The 17036-nt window shown below is 42.2% G+C and overlaps 1 protein-coding gene across 5 annotated transcripts; it reads right to left on the bottom strand.

Moving 5' to 3' along the window:
* Nucleotides 1-152: 152 nt before the first annotated feature.
* brdt (bromodomain, testis-specific) lies at nt 153-14890 on the bottom strand. 5 transcript variants are annotated; one of them, XM_020049248.3, is made up of 21 exons: nt 14594-14890; nt 11453-11753; nt 11135-11272; nt 10884-11025; nt 9799-9929; nt 8248-8613; nt 7963-8091; nt 7578-7814; nt 7307-7482; nt 6892-7190; nt 6643-6762; nt 6077-6217; nt 4851-4909; nt 4561-4741; nt 3607-3981; nt 3223-3296; nt 2875-2995; nt 2677-2777; nt 2370-2551; nt 1775-2051; nt 153-1681 (listed from the first exon to the last, which is right to left on the bottom strand). In XM_020049248.3, the coding sequence occupies exons 2-21, from the start codon at nt 11645-11647 to the stop codon at nt 1613-1615; spliced, it is 3513 nt and encodes a 1170-aa protein (XP_019904807.2). In that variant the 5' UTR covers nt 11648-11753; nt 14594-14890; the 3' UTR covers nt 153-1612. The 5 variants fall into 5 exon arrangements, with proteins under 5 accessions (XP_019904807.2, XP_012990497.2, XP_012990498.2 ...); XM_013135043.4 differs by lacking the exon at nt 14594-14890 and adding an exon at nt 14210-14585; XM_013135044.4 differs by lacking the exon at nt 14594-14890 and adding an exon at nt 14210-14585 and having other exon boundaries at nt 4863-4909.
* Between the last annotated feature and the right edge of the window lie 2146 nt (nt 14891-17036).

Here is a 17036-nt window from a genome sequence, read left to right as displayed (position 1 = left end):
TCTTTCAAAAAAAAAAATCTAGTGGATCTGTATTTGCATTCTTTTTCAGTCCCGAGTCAAAACCGGAGTCTAAAATAACGTATGGCTATCAAATTGGAACCGGATTATATCCTACTTGAAATCATAAAACTAAGCACACAGAAAACAAACAGTGCTTTAATGAAAATATTTTAATGATTTAGCTTTTAGAGTGTGATCTCAAAATTATATTAGTTCTTTCTCTATATGGTATGACATGCACTCATACCACAAGATACAGAATAAAGTGCTACTGTTCATAATCAAAGAGAAAACACAGCAGAATAGCTAGAACCATAGGATCAAAAAAATTAACAAAGACTTACACTGTTAACTTCCAAACGTTTACAGTCAGGATCTTGATTAGAAAAGGCCAACACAATATAGGCATCAACAATGCCTAAAGTTAGCTATAAGCACATTACTATATGGCACTTAAACGTCTTTCAAGTGAAAAATTAAACAACATAAGTGTATCATTTTAAATACGTCCCACATTTGAAACTGGCATTTTGCCAAAGACTGACACATCCCATGCCTCTGTGTAACAAAATACTAAGTAACATTTTATGCAGATAAACAAAAATATTTTATGTTCACACATTTGGGAACAGAAATGCTTAAAAAAGATGTTTTATACTTAATACAACATGTACAGTACAGCTCAGAGCATCATATTGAAGATTTTACCACAAAAGGTGCAGAAGTGTGACTATGAATGAAGTATGAACAAGTAATTAACTATAGATAAACTTTACAGTACATGGATAAACATACATAATAAAATTACTATTTGAGAATGTAGCAAAAACAAAAAGGTCAGGTTATACATTTCAACCAAATCAAAGAGTTGGAATGTGAGTAAGTGTGTAAACAGGCTTTTGTGTACTGCAGTCATAGGAGGACTCACCAAGTAGATGGTCCTACATGGCACCATAATATCCCTCTTCAAAATGAATACACTATAAAGGCAATAGGGTGCCATTTGGGACTCACCCTAGGTGAGAAGGACTCAATGCATTCGTGGGAGAAAAGAAACGGTAACATTTAAATGTTCTTTTTTTACAACAGCTCTTCATTTTAATCTTTTTACTCAGTCTTTCTCTAATTAAGTATTACTTCAGTGCAGCAGGTATTTACAAACCATTACGACAATTACAAAAAAGGCAAACTCCATCTTTGCATGTTTTTTTGTGTTGCAATATCAATATTTTACAACTTACAGTATCTTTTTCCAGTTGACAATACTAAAATGTACTGACTTAGGTTATGTAATGTGACGTTGCCATGCTACAGTGCAAGCCTCCCCTAGTAAGAAGAATAGCTCAATCCCAAATTGCACTCTATTCCTAAGTGTACCACATTGGACCAGAGCCTACAGGCAGTGCACTGCATAGGGGATAGGGTGTTATTTGGGACACATTCATAATAACCCGTTTCCTTACTCTAGATGCAGCGTGATTGGTTTAGACAGCCATTGTCTGGTGGGCGTGAAAGAGCCAAGTGTGTTTATTAGAACACCAAGCTCACGTCTGTTTTTTTACTGTCCAACAACAGAAGACCAGTGTCACAAGTGGCACAGCCCGCTGCTTTATCAGTCCAGGTTCTTCTCAAACGTTGCCATGATGTCACTCTGCATTGTCATGTCAATGATACCAGACATCTGAGGGATAAAGAAAATGCATTATTACAAGGAACAGAACGGTGACTAGCGCTGTGGAAACAACAAATGGGTAAAAAAAGGAAAGGGACGTACAGCCTCTCGTCTGCGGCGCTCCTGTTCTCTCCTCCGGGCCATCTCCCTCTCCCTGTCTACTGAGGTCTGGGTGGTAAGGGGAGGAGGACGGGCTGAGGCAGCCGCTGGAGAATCGTCTCTCCCAGGCTCTGGGGCTTTAGGAGGCGAGGGCTCCAGGATATCCTCTGTCTGCAGGGGGATTTCTGCAGGCTCCGGGGATGGGGCTCTACATGGCAGGGGGTCTGGATCAGCTGCTTTAGGTGGTACTGGTACTGGCATTGATACTGGAATGGTCAGGCTGAGAAGAACACAACAGTCAGCTGGCTTATCAAGGAGTCAGTATTCATAGAAGTCTACTTCATTACTGAAAGATTCTGAAGTAAACAATATTCCCTACAACATGCCAAACTGATGAAACTTATATATGGGGTAGGTAACCCTTTTCCTTGGGGGGGAGGGGCTCAGGTAATGCAGGATTTTGCAAAAGCACACAGAGCTACTTGGCAGATTGATTGGATCAACACACAGAGTCTCTCAGGCCAGGTCAATCAGAAACATGAAGTTGGCCGAACCTTGGATTAGACGGCGTGTTATCAGTGGAGGGAGGAACATTTACCTGCTCTGCCCCGAAGCCTTCATTTGCATCCTCTTCTGAATAAGAGCCTTCTCCCTCTCCTTCTCTATGGCTGCCCTGCGGAACTTATCAAAGCTCTCCTTCGAGGACTTCACCGTGGAGGGAGTGGTAATGGCCATCTTCCCCAAACTAGCCCAGGAATCCGCATTCCTCACAATAATATCCTTCAGAGGACAGTTTCACAAATATACTTTCAAATCCATTTCTACAGACAATACCAATGCTTCTGATGGTCACTCGTTCAAGTAATTATTGATTGTAGTGTTATGTTTTAGCTCCATTATCTTACCTTTTTAGCAGGTGTGTTTTTTCCATCTGCTGTGGGTTTATTAGCAGAGTGAGAGAGTGTGGTGTTGCAACTTTCAAACACACCGTCAAAGTGTCTGGGAACTGGAGCAGCAAGACAGATATACCGTCAATCAAAGAGGTCTTATAAATGGAAAACATTTCTGCACAGACAGACACACACACAGACACACAGACTAACCAGGCGGTTTCTGCAGCATCCTGAAGTGGGTTTCCCCCAATGAATCTGAGGGCCTGCTGTCATACCTCACAGGCTGTAATGGTTGGTCTTGAAAAGGGGACAACAGCTCTGGGCTCGGCAGCTGCAACCGCAAAGCCAGATTTACAGTGTTAAAGCTCCATTACCGCCCTCTCCCAAGCTAAAACACATTTCATACTATCAACAGTATATCTCCACCCCAGTGACAAAAACATTAAATGTCAATGGAAAAGAGCACTGTAGACGCATCGACTCAAATCTCCTTCAAACAAAAGAACCAATTGACTCTTGCGATATGAACAAAATGCACTCAACAGGATGACAGCGTACCTCGTATCTGCCGCCAGAAGCCTGTAGTAAAAGTGCAGGAGGAGAGGTCAGAGGGGACAGCAGTGTGCACAGACCTGATGGACAGGAGGAAAACAAAGCAGCGCATTATTCTCCAGACAGACGCCAAGCCGGCGGATGCAAGCGGGCAGGCGGACAGCTGATGTGACGAGACGAGGCCAGGGCTACAGAAACAAAGCGGATGAGATGGCACTGAACCAAGCGGCGTACACATAAACAGCCATGGTGGAATGGTATGAACACCGCAGCAATCCAAGAACAGACAACAACCACCGTCTACAGGCAACGCAAGACAGAAGCAGCCAGCGCACGGGGAGGGGACGGACGGAACAAAACGACGCAGGGAGCCGACCCAAGAGCCCTTACCTTCATGTTGTGCCCTATCAGTTGGATTGAGTGAGACTGGCCCAGTTTCTGGCTCCTGTGTCTGGGCTGGGGATTGACACGGAGAAGAGGGGGGGGGGGTCTGGGGAGAGGGCGGGAGCCGGGGGGAACAGAGGAGGCTGGAGGGAGGTTGGTGTGTTGTGCGGAATGATGGGTCTGCGGGCGGAGTCGGGGCGGGGTCACAGGAGAGAGGTGAGAGAAGGGAGGTGCTGGGGCTCTCAGCGGGGGCCAGGGGATCCTGCTGCTGGCCAGGCTGACTGTCAGTGAACTGCAGGGGGGCCACAGGGGTTTTGCGAGGTAGTGGTGCTGCTTTGGCACTAGGTCTGGAAGGCTGCTGTGGCAGATGGCTGTGTAAGGCTGAGAGAGGAGGGAAGGAGGTTTCAGAGGAATGACGTGGAAAAGGTTAAAAGGTGCCACTCATCTGACCTCCTGGTTCCACAAAATTTCACATCCTGTGTGAGCAATACGGCAAGAGAAATGATTCGCCACTCTCGTGCTTTTCCCATCTCTAATCCAAACAATACAATCTTCTCTCTATGGGATTTCCACAGGAGCCCCTGCCAAGCCTTGAGACTTTCCATGGGCTTAATTCCAGCTGGTTATATTACCATAGCTAGAGCTGACACTTAGGACTTGGTAAAAGCAGTGTCAGCAGTAAATAATCAAAGACAGTGTTACAGAACTTGATAAGGTTATCCACTGACTTCCTTTACAGCAGGGGTAGGCAACTTTGGTCCTGTAGGGCTAAAACATTTGTTCAAGTCTTCCAGTCGGTTGCACCCACCTGCACCCCGAGCTCTGAATCAGTCCCTGGTTAGGAGAATATCAAAATAAAAAAGAAAAGTGTTTCTACCCTCCAGGACCAGATTTGCCTATGCCTGCTTTATTGACTGTAGACAAACACAGACAACGAATATGAAGGCAACCTCTCCCTACCTGGGGGTGACAGGAGCAGATCTGGAGGCTGGCCTGGATGTTCCTGTGTAGACTGGCCTTCGCTCACTGTGGCTGGGGCAAGATGGGCAGAGGTAGGCAGGGTCTGACTGGTCTGGAGAGAGGACTCAGACAATAGCTCTTTCTTCAACTGGGTTTTCTTCACAGATTTCTTTTTGGACTTCTGCTTGATGGGAATATAATGAGAACACTGTGGTTTAAAGTGGATTCATCCGTATCTCACCCAAGTGCAGGTATAACCATGTGGAGTAGCCCACTGGACGTGGGGTTACCTTGGTCTTCACCTTGTGAGGATTCTCTTTCCATTTCTTTTTCTTCTTAGTTTTCTTTACTGAAATACATGCACAATAGTAACTGAATTCATCCACGGATGGATAAATGGAAAATGAAAAGCATACACCAATATCTACTTTACTTACCTTTAAATAATACCAAAACAATTCCACTGATCTACTCTGGATTCACTACACTTTCATACCCCACTTTCAGATAAAGCTAAAGCCGTGGTTGCAAGTAAATGTGTCTAGGAGGTTTGAGGTTTTGTGATGAAAGAAAAGAAAAACACCACTTAGCTGTGAAATGTAACATTGTCTATAAAAATGTATTTATTTGAACCTCTAAGTGTTCACTGCCAAGACAAATCTTAAAATTTGATCCATGTTAAGTACAAATGGAAATAAAAAAACATTTGCACTGGCTACAAAATATTAACTTTACAATCAGTAAAGTCCTTCAAATACAATGTATGACGTACTTGCGTTAAACTAATAGCAATGCATACAAAGTCTTACAAAAACCTGAAGTACAAACATGTCAGCACAATAAATATGTGAACAGGGATGAGTGCTGCAGTCTAAATTGAGGACCAGCTTTGACTGTGCAATGGATCCGAGAGTAAGATGAGAAACAAGTGAAAATTAGGGTAGCACTGTCTGGTTCGCCCCTAGCCCTATCCACCCTATTTCTGCAATGTTTATCCAAGATGTATACCAGTAGGAGTTAAACTAAGATATGTGGACTATAAATAGCATCTGGCCTGTTTAAGAACATGTCCCCATTCTTAATGTACTTCAGATTTGGGATGGCAGCAGCAGTCTGGGGGCCTGCTGGAGAACTGAAATGTTGTACAGAAGACTGGCTGGCCTCATTTCAAACTAAGCACTGTTTGGGTGCATCAAAACAAGATTAACAAACACAGCACACTAATTATCTGAAGGAAGTACCAGCGTTGGCTGATCTCTGTAGTATAGACAGACTAAGTGCACAACATAAATTAAAACACCCAATGAACAAACATACAAAAATCATATGAAACAAAAACACACATAAATATTCAAGTATTTTGGTTTTGCAGGTGAAAAGGTGACAGTTGTATTGTGATACAAAGGCCGGAGTCCATATCTGTTCTCTCCATTAGTGTAGGGAGTGGGGGAAGGGGCATGGCAGGAAAGAGGTGAATGGGGGGGGGTAGTGCTTAGTGCTGAGGAGAACAGCTAACCTGATTCAGAGTCACTGCTATCAGAAGTGCTAGAATCACTACTACTGCTGGAGCTGGAGGAACTGGAGGAGGAAGCACTGCTGTCAGTGAGATGGCATGGCCGGGCCAGGTCTGGGACCGGAGCAGCCATGGGAAAATCACCTGGAAAGGGACAGCCGTAGACAACGATCATGTATAGGACACCAGAGAAAGACAGACAGTAATTCATGATTGGACAGCTGACAGGGAAGGAATTTCCCAGTAGCAATATTTCTGGGCTGCTAATGAATCTCAGTGGCTGGTGGAGCAAGTTGGTAGATGCGCAAGGAGACTTTTTTTTTCATCTTTGGGGGGTAATCACAGAGATGTGATTCACATCTCTGTATGGGCAGAATAGAAGAAGTTACTAAGGTAATGGGCCACACACTGGCTGTCTTCAATACCATTGCTATAGTAGCTCATGGTTTATGTCACAATAGTTTTTTCGTTTTTGAAGCAAGTAAACTGGCAATTATGTCGGCTTTGCCCATGAAATCATACATTTATTTCCCCGGTAGAGATTGCTACCAGAGTCAGCGTTTACTTACTCAATGCTTTTCTCTTCTTGGCCAGTAAGCTGGGCTCCTCAGTATAACTCTGGAGAGGTTTTTCTGCATCCTGCTTCTTTACAGTTTGCATCTCTCCTTTGGCTTTCACCGGCTTATTCTCTGATAGAAAGAACAAGGAAAACAACAATGACATTTGATCCGATAAAGTTCTTGGTCAGCAGTATAGAGATCAATGGGGATTGACCAACCCTCAAGCTAAAAGAGGAATTGATAGACTACAACACTCACGGTTTAGTTTCTTGGGCCGTTTCCTGAGGCATGTCATGACGAAGCTCTCCAGGGCCCTGAGCGTGGAGGGCTTGAGCGTCTCAAAGTCGATCTCTATCTCCTCAGGGTTAGCGTTTCTGAGCGAGGCCTCCCTGGCCTGGATGATATTCACCACCTTGCCTAGCTTGTCCCCTGGCAGCTTGTTGATGTCCAGACTAAGCTGCCTCTTCTCAGCGTACGACATGGGCATGGCCGGCACCCCATCGACCTCACACTCGTAGGGCACCACTGGGGGTCCTGTCTTACTCCTCTTGCCGTGCCTACAGACCAGTGAAAACATTCAGCAAAACTTTGTAAGAGAGTAAAAGTAGCATACAAATAAAAAAAGGTTTCAGTGGGGTAGGGTTGTAACAATTTCAATTAGTTGGTGACTTACACAGCAGGCGTAGCCTTGTCAGTGGCCCTCTTCGTGACTTTGGATTTCAGGCTTTCTTCATGCTTGGCTCTATAACTGGTTTCCTTTTTTCTTCTCTCCTTCTTTGATTTGTCTTTCTTTGGTTTAAGCAGGGGCTCCTGGGTTAGTCTCTGCAGCTGATCGCGCATTGCTTTTAACTGGAAAGGGAGCATTGGTTAGACACTGTGGGTAACGTCGGTTACACCCTGTGGTAATGTTCAGGTAAGATGATGCCAGCAGGGAGACAACATGCCTGTTCCTCTAGTTTAGCCAGCCGTGAAGCTTTGGCCTCTTCTTCCTCCTCCACCTCCTCCTCCTCCGAGGACTCTGATTCTGATGAGCTCTCGCTGTCACTGCTGCCAGTGCTGGGGGAGCTCTCGGGTCCTCCCACTCTGCCTCCCTTGTCCGCGTGGTGGCCGTGTTTTCCAGGACCCCCAGACTTCTTCACCGGCTCGTCTGGAAGCTTCAGCCAGCGTGCCTCAAACACATCCTGGTGGGTAGGGGCCACAGTTCTCCTAGTCAAACACTCTCACAATCCATTCACATTCCTAGATTTGCTTTGCAATTTTGTTTTTGCATTGCAACTCACTTAGATAACTTCTAGGGGCTGCACTGGCTGAAACCAAGGGCAACCATACCTGGAGTTTCCTGGCCATAATGACAACCTCATGGGTGGGTGGGTTGTATTTGTAACAGTTGGAAAACATGAGTCTGAAATCGGCAGCAAAATCCTGGGCGTCTGTGTATTCACGCTGATCAATTTTTTTCTGTGAAAACACACAAACGTCTTCAGTACCATCCCAAAACACTCAGAATACACTTCATAACAGTGAGAGAGAACAAGACAAGACACAGACAAGCCAAAGTAACCAATGCACATAATGACTATCCTGGCTTGTTCAACAGAAGTATGGCCATCTAACCCGTATGGTGCCTAGGTCCATTGGCTGCTTGATGATGTCATGGTAGTCATGAAGACCTAGGGCCTCCGTATCCACCGGCTTATAGAAGGGCCAGGCGTAGGCCGCGTGCCTCTTGGTGAACATCTCCTTCAGGATGCAATTACAGAAGCGGAGCTGGTCGGAGAGCTTGCTCCTCTTGCTCTGGTGGTGCTGGGGGGAGTCGGGCAGGTCTTTCCTGGGGGGTTTGATGGGCCGACCACTGCCTCGCCTGGAGAAAAGCTTACAGGGCGTTGAGGTGTCAACGCCGGGGGACGATTTGCAGTTGGTGACTGGAGCAGAGGCTGTGGGTGTGGCGATGTCAGCTTTTCGCTTCACGCCCTTCTTGATCTGAAACCATTAATAACATTTTAGAAAACTGACTAAAAAACAAATACAGACATCAAAATTACTTCACCTACAACACAGTGAGGAAATGTTCCCTCCCCCCACACAAGACTACCATCTGTTGTTTGGCAGCCTTCAAATTAACACTACTTTTCTAGCAAATGTTAAAGCTCACACGGAAATGTTTCACTAACGCAACTAGAATTGGAGAAATAACAGCTGTTCATGAGCAAATAAACAATTGTGCACAGGGGTTTGCGCCAGCAAATTTCCTGCTTTGGAATTATTTCCAGGATTTAATGGATAAGAACAAAAACCAGATTGATCATGAATGGACAGCTGACAAAAAGCAAAAAAGCAGGTAGGCTTGTGGTATTTGATTGCAGCAGCATACTGTACACAGCATTATTAAGTTAAATGTTTCAAAGAAGCAGAACCCCAATTTGAATGAATACAGAAGACTGAAATTTTTCTGTGGGCATTAATAAATATTAGCTGTCATTCGGTCTGTTTTTGGTTGGTTTATTGGAACAGTGGTTGCCAACACAGTACAGTTGAGGCTCCAGAAACGGACTGTGCAGCAAAATTCCACATCCAACTTGATGGCTTGAGGAGAATGGGAGAACCTCCCCAAACACAAGGGCGCCAAGCTTTGTAGCATGATACTCAAAGACCAGTCTGTAATCACTGCCAAAGGTCTTTCAAAAAAGTATTGTGTTGAGGGGTCAGAAACTGCCATATTATTTATTTTATTTTGGTGGACATTAGCATACAAAAAAGGTTTTTAGAGAATTTTGCAGACGTGTAACAGATTTATAAGGAAAAAATCTATTCAAACCATTTTAGAATAAGGCTGTAATGTAACAATATGGAACAAGGGGTCTTAATACTTCCTGAATTTTGTTTGTTTTCAATTTGGTTTAACACCCTGTGTCACTCTTGTTGTGGGGGGGGGGGGGGGGGGGGGGTTATGGTAAACTTTGGCTTCATCCCGGTTTAGGTTATTCATTTGTTAGTAGTCTGTAACAAATGAATAACCTTAAACCTGGATTTAAGCCTACTAATAGCCAGAGCCTCTGATAATAAAACCCTGTATCATTTAGCCTTAACAGATGGATTTTATGCACCACACTTTCTTAGACAAACTACAAATTAGCCAGTTGAGTTAATTGTGGCAATGGTACTGACATTAGCAGTTATCTTAGAGGACAGCTGTGCAGCAGGAGGGATGGTGTCCATGGCCTCAGGAGGAATGACCGTCACTGTTTGCTGGAACACCACCTCCGACACAGGAGACTGGGGCCTCAGCTTTAAAACACCTAGAGAAAGATAAGATTATATTCAGAAGGCAGAATTTACTCATGTACAGAAATACATGAAAGAATCGTTTAGTCCCAAATGTCAAACTAATCCCTTTATAGCGCATCATTTCACAACAATATATATCCCTCCTATTTTTGCCATGTTCAATGGTATCTAGCCAAGTAAGTGGTAAGTACAGTCCTGCATTTTATTTTTGTAGCATGTTTGTGTTTCTTGTAGCATTGTCCGTGTTTGATTCAGCGTCAGCTTTTTGACAGATGGCCTCACATTTTCCTAAAGAATTCTCTAGTACAATGTGGAATTCTTGGTTAACTCAATAATGGCAGGTTGGCCGGACCCTGAGTTAGCAGAGCAGCCCCAAACCATAAAACCACCGCCTCCATGCTTTATGGTTGGTATGAGGTTTTTCCTGGTCAAAGGCAGTTTCATTTTCACCAAACATTATTGTAATTTTGATCTTTACCCAGGGGTCATTGGGCAAACTTAAGTAGTGCCTTATTTTGTGATCAGGGGCTTCTTCCTTCCTGACCTACCATGCAGGCCAAGTCGGTACAGTTTCTTTCTGACTGTTGACCCATGCAATTCGACATTAAATGTGACAAAAGAGGTGCCTTGTTGATCCCTTTATGTTATCTTCGGGTGCTATGAGCTTCTTCTTAAGTATCTTCCGATCGGCACTTGGCCTAGATTTGGCGGGTAAGACCATGCACATTGTAGAGCATATAGATCGTAGATCCTAGACTCATGGGCATCAACAACCTTTCTTCTGAGGGCTTGGTTAGGTCTTTTGAGCTTGGCATATGTTACCACGCACACATTTGGTTAAGACCAAACCAGATGTCTAATCTTATGGAAGGCTTCACCCTTCCAGGTTACTCTAATGTTTTCTAATCATTTAAATAAACAATTAATCTGTATGATTGAGCCCATGAAGCAGCTTTGAAGCCTACCAGCAGAGCATTTCCTCCCACCCTTCACTGGTGTCTTGGCAGTGATTGCAGATATCGCAGTCTCCTCCTGGGGCATCTCAGCCACTCTCTGTAGGAAGATCTTCTCCAAGGATTGGGCCATCATAACTATGTCATCATCAGGCTGAATTTCAAAAAGAAAAAAGAAATAATTCATGTAGACCTATTTTATGTATACCCTATTCGACAATTGGTTGGTGTTTAGGGATATTTTAAAGGTGCTTTCCCCTTACCCGATTATATACATAGCAGTTGGTGAACAGTGTGTTGAAGTCCTGTATGCATTCCATTCCTTTCCAATAATAATTATTCTGAAGACGTTTCTTGATGGTGCTCAAGTCCATTGGTGTCTTGATAATGGTGTAGTAATCCTAAAACAGAGAAACCACAGGACATCGTCCAAAACAATAAAGAGGGCTCCAATGGAATAAACAAAGTAAAAAGTACAAACCATTTAACAATTAAGTGTTTTTTTTAACAACTTAAGTGCATTTAACTTAGAAGTGAAAACAACCAGGTAAGTCATCCTAGATAACAAGAGTAAGACTTACAGGAATGTGCAGTCCGACAGCATCAACAGGCATCCTAAAAGGCCATGAAAAGTTGTGTCTCCACAGGGTCTTGAGGACAACCTTTTCCAGGTATAAGCAACTGATTGTGAGGCGGCCAGGCTTCTTAGGGTTTTTGAACTCCGGGGGAGGAGGGTTTACGCCCCCTACCCCTGGACACCGGGGGATATTTAGCATCTGTCATCGCAGTGCAGTCCAAAGGTTGGCCGACACAGGGTAGCAGTTCTGAGCTTCACTTGTTTTCCGTATCTCAGTTCTCATCACACATCTTCGTTTAAGACCACTGAAAGATAGGTGGTTTTCAGAATGGATTTGAATCAGTAATTGTACACAAGGGCTCACACACTCCAATTCATCATCCCTCAGCTAGTTCAGACTAAAAAATATATTTAAGCAAAAAGACTTATAAAACACTACTGAATATTGTGCAGCCAACAAACAAATACGTACAGATTTTTGTGGTGAACCATTATTTTTAAGCGGGTATTGATTAAAATCTATGAGGCGGCTAATTTTCAGATAGAATGGATCACAAACGGTTTTACATATTTACATTTGGAAGCATCTTAACGAGGAAAAATTATCAAAATCTGTATATAACAAACAGCTTCACTAGACCCATATAACATGACTGTACCACATGACCATAATACATCAACAACAAGAGTTTCCAAATGGTCTTATTAGGACAGGAAGATTGATCACAGTACAACATTAATAAAAAATGTCTTGAATAACATCTGATGGTTAACACCGAAACCATAAAACTTTTACAGATTTATTGCACACCAGTGGCCTTAGACAGTATTGTCTAAATGTTTTGCTAACAAAAATGGAGCGCAGTTACAAGACTACTAAAGCAACCAGTGATCTGGATTCACTACTACAGCTTTCTACCGCCCCCTACTGGAAATAAACACTCATAGCCATAGATAAGGTTATACTGAGGTACACTGTCATGCTATCTAACCTTCCAAATTAGCTTACCTTATCTATTTCAGAGGAACATGCTTTGATCAACACTTCAGATATTTGACAAATCTTCCAAATAAAAGTCACAGCAAAGTACTATGGGATTTGCTCTGTTATTAACCAAAAAGTGGCCAACTTTTCTACAAATGACTACAAAGCAAGCTTACTGATGAAGTTGTAAGCAATAATGTCAACAAGTTCAGATTTTTAAAAAGTAGCAAGTGTGTAGACATTAACCCATTAAAAAGAATATGTAATTTTAAATTTTTTCAAAAGTTGAAAATAATCACTTAGTTGAAAGTGTAGCATCACAGTACCAATGCTGTATTCAAAGACAATGGTTGCAAGAGTTATATAATAATTCAACATAACCCTTTTTATTCCATACAAAACGGAGAATCACAACTAAAAACTGCTGTCCTTAATACTGTAAACTATAAACTTCTTTCCTCTGGTAAATGCCCAGACATAAGGACAACATTTCATAAAAAAAGAGAATACACAAGAACTTATAGGTAAGGTACCTTTACTGTGACAGCTTTGAAATTCCAAGTGAAAGGTCTCTCTCACTCACGCACACACACACATCTGATTGAAGAGATGGATGCCTTTTAACACACACACTAAGCCCACCAGAATATTACAATCTTCAAAAAGGCAGCCTATATATTAAATTATTTGCCTTTATCTACCCAATCAAGAACTTCCATACAATTTAGAGTAATCTTTCTAGGCAGCTTTATTTCAATATACATTGAATATTTACAGAAAAACTACGTTATCCTCCCGTTGAACATACAAATGTGCAATACAATAGTCTCTAAGAAAAAGGTACATAGCCAACTACAAAAGCCGCTAATACTGAACAAAATATTAGTATTTTCGGGTGTCAAGAACTGAATATAAAGAACAGCAAATTGTCAACATCCATTTTATTTACTAATGTACTACCGGACATGGATGTGGTGTTATTATGTGACGTGATGGAGGCGTGTTATAACTTGAAAAAGCTATTAACCTTGACAAGGAATGGAAAGAGTAATTGTGAAATGTGCCTGCCCTCCACCCGTACTTGGAGCTAGGTATTCGATATTAATGCACGGCCATGTTAGCCATTATGGCTAGGAAGAAATTGAACAAAATTGCTCACAGAATAATAATACTTTAGTCGAGTGTCACAACCTTACCTTAAATCTACATAGCAACAAACCATCGTAAAAACGTCAGTCATGTACACTACTGTACACCGACATTATGCGCGCATCGTTTGCACACCCCACGCTTGCATGATGCAATCAACGTGGTTGTACCGCAATCCAGTGTCTAGCGCGTGACCTGGCAAGTGCTAACGTAGCATGCTAACGTTAATTTGTACCAAAACAAAACCTTGTGTCAGACAGAACAGCAATATCTAGCTAACTTTAATATAGTTAACGCCTTTAAATTGCCACTAACGACCCTTCTAGATTATTAAACCTGGCTTCGGTTTACGTATATCTTTAAAGTATGTGAAATAACCCAAATGATAGCTATACACTAGTTAGCCATTTTAGCTAGTCAACGTTAGCTTACATTTACGTAACAAATGGTGACAGGAAACGATTTGCGTCTACAGCAAGGCCCACACAAATAGTAGGTTAACCGCTCGAACTTGAAACAGCTCCCCACACAAGTATTTCGCTGCAAAAATAAATGTACAATTGCTTTAACTGATTAAGTACAATGTCGTTAGGCGTTGGATATCCCCTAATCTCTTTTCAAATTTACCTTTCCGTCTCTGGCAACACAAGATTGTTTTTACTGCCGAACTGAGACAGACGTTCTGTGCCGATCGTTTTCTGCTGAATGATGCCCAAAGAGACGGTCGCTGATGCTGCGGTGGATAAAAACGCTTCTATTCTTAACTTGCTAACAAATAAAAAACACAATACAATGTTTAAACAATATCAAGTACGTTGAAAACTAGTCTTCAATGGCGGACGTCTCTATGGGCAACCGCCTCATATTTATACACTTCAGTTCAGATCTCGAGCGGTGATTGGTCAAACCAGTTCACGTGCTGCATTGAGTCCTTAATTTCTTCTCTATCGAGCGAGAGGATTTCGTTATACTAAAACAAAAATATCCTCGAAATATCAAACATTGGTTCACCTTGAGTTCAAAAACATTTGCGTCCTCTGTCCATGTAGTAACCTAGACATTTCGGAAGTTACAGAAAACAAATTTCGTAAAATAACAAACAGATAACCAGGGTATTTTCAAAATGCATCATAACTGGTCAATCCACATCACATGACCATTCTAGAACCTTCCGTTGATGTCTGAGTAGTAAAACTGCCGCTAAAATACATTTCTTACGAACATTATACACAAGTGCGTTTCTAATCGATGTGATAGTGCCTGTCCTAAAGAGAGCCTACAGCCAAACTGTGTAGTTCAGCTGAGAAATATGTTGAAAAGCTTTTCGAGAGGGCGGTAGGGAATTCTGTGAAAATACGCATGCGTACTCTTTAGCCCTGTGATTGGCTCGACGTTAATGACGTCACGATTTGTCTTATTGCAGGTTCAGCTGATAAAGACACAGTCCCAAGACCTGAGCAAAAAAAAAATTATTGGAAGCTTAAATATAAAAAGGATCAATCATGTACTGATAGTGAAATATTAAATAAAAAGGAAAATTCTATTGGAATGCTATGATCAAAGATTTATATAATTTGGCTTCTGGCTTTTGCTTTTGGTATCCAAAGTACACCTACAAACATATACCTAACCAATGCAAACAATTCCAGATTTGCAAATAGTGATAACAACTGTAACAAGTGTAATTCTATACCTGAAACACAATAGATTTTAGAAGACTGCTTTATATGCCCTGACAGTTCTCTACTGTTCCCCACTGTAAAAGACTAGTCGGGCTGCAGCTTTTTGGATATGTTGAAGGGGTTCTATGGCACAGGCATGGACCTCTATCAACAGTATGTTTGTTAGCCGTCCAGATGTGACTGGATCAGTACCTACGCTGCTTACTGGGTGAGGTAATGTGGTACTCTGAGCATGCTTTTGAGCATATACCTGCAGGAGTAAGTGACAGACATGGTGTTTTTCAGCAAACAAGAGGGTGTTGTCAAGGGTCAAAGCAAGTGTCATCATAGTGTTATGAATGAGAGGTCACAGAGAGGAAGAATGTAAGTGTGAAGAGGCATCTGGTGCCTCGAACCAGTGCAATGATGTGCATTATGTTTACAAACACAATCGGACCATCTGCTTTTCCTTGGTAGAGCAGATATCACGTTGGGTAAAATGTTGGGTTAATTAGATTGTTGTTCTGACATTTTATGTCCCATAAATTAATGAGTTCTCCACTATATTTTTCATGAAATTCTACTTTATATCCAATATTCTGTGTTAATTATATTGATGTAAATGTCTGTAAGACAGTTCTTTGTTTTAATTTTAGCGGCCAAGGGGATGTGATTCTATTTTTAATGCAATGGGGAGTTTGGGGGGACCTGGTGGTGGATTTGATAAATAGTCATGTATAAGAAGCTTCTGTTAACTGAACTCCTGGGGTATGTGCATTAATGCTTCTAATATATTAGACTTCTGGATCACTCGTTCTAAAGAATCTCCTGCACATTTTGTGCTACAACTCTGTAGAATTTTAGATGCTTGTAAATTGCTGGTTTCTAACTATGTGATGAATTGTGACATTACTGCTTTATGGGAATTGTATCCATTAATTAATAGTGATATTATGGTAGAGAAAATCATTGATTAACGAATAATCACACACATACTGATGTCAAAGCTTCTGTGTCCGGTGATCACAGAATAATTTTATTCTGAACTGAAATATTTTCACGAGTGGCTGTTTATTAAATTATTCATTATTTATTTTAGACCAGAACATGTCATTACAATGCACAAATCGTGACATTAGAGTCATTCCCTTGTACAAGACAAAATCATTTTAGGTCTGGGTTTCATGAGGAGGGGAGCGACTATGGCCATGTTGAGGTCAGAGGGCAATGCAGCTTATGATGAGGGTAGGGAGGTAGGAGGGGATTGGTTTAAGAGGGTAGGTTGTTGGGTGACTGGACATCCATCATTGTAGGATTACATCTAGAGACAGTTGTGGAAAACAAAATGAATACCTACATGAGTTCTGTGTGTGAGGGAACATTGGGCTCAATAGGCTGAGTTAAAAAGATGCGGATGTCATCCGTCACTGTGAATAAGAGAGACTCTGTCCATGGAGAGTGGGTGTGATTGAGTGGGTGCATTATGAGTGTGTGTCAATTAGCTGGAGTGTGTGTTTTGTTTGGAGTATGGCACAAAGGTGTCAATGTGAGTGCAGAGCAGATAGGTAGTTAGTTGAACAATCTTATGGCCTGTGAGTGGAAACTTTTTTCAGTCTCTCTAGTTATGATGCTCATGAACTACCTCTGTATGCTAGGTGGTAGCAGAACAAACAGCCTATGGTGAATGTTTTGGCGAGCAGAAAGTGTTCCTCCAGGGATGCATTTTCCTGACCACACCAACCCCTAAACCACTGTTTCCCAACCGGGGGTACAAGGGGTCTATCCTCAGACAG

The sequence above is a fragment of the Esox lucius genome, chromosome 8 (genome assembly GCF_011004845.1).
Source record: "Esox lucius isolate fEsoLuc1 chromosome 8, fEsoLuc1.pri, whole genome shotgun sequence".
Classification (NCBI taxonomy): domain Eukaryota; kingdom Metazoa; phylum Chordata; class Actinopteri; order Esociformes; family Esocidae; genus Esox; species Esox lucius.
The sequence above is the reverse complement of the archived record's forward strand: the minus strand, read 5'-3'. Positions and strand labels throughout refer to the sequence as shown.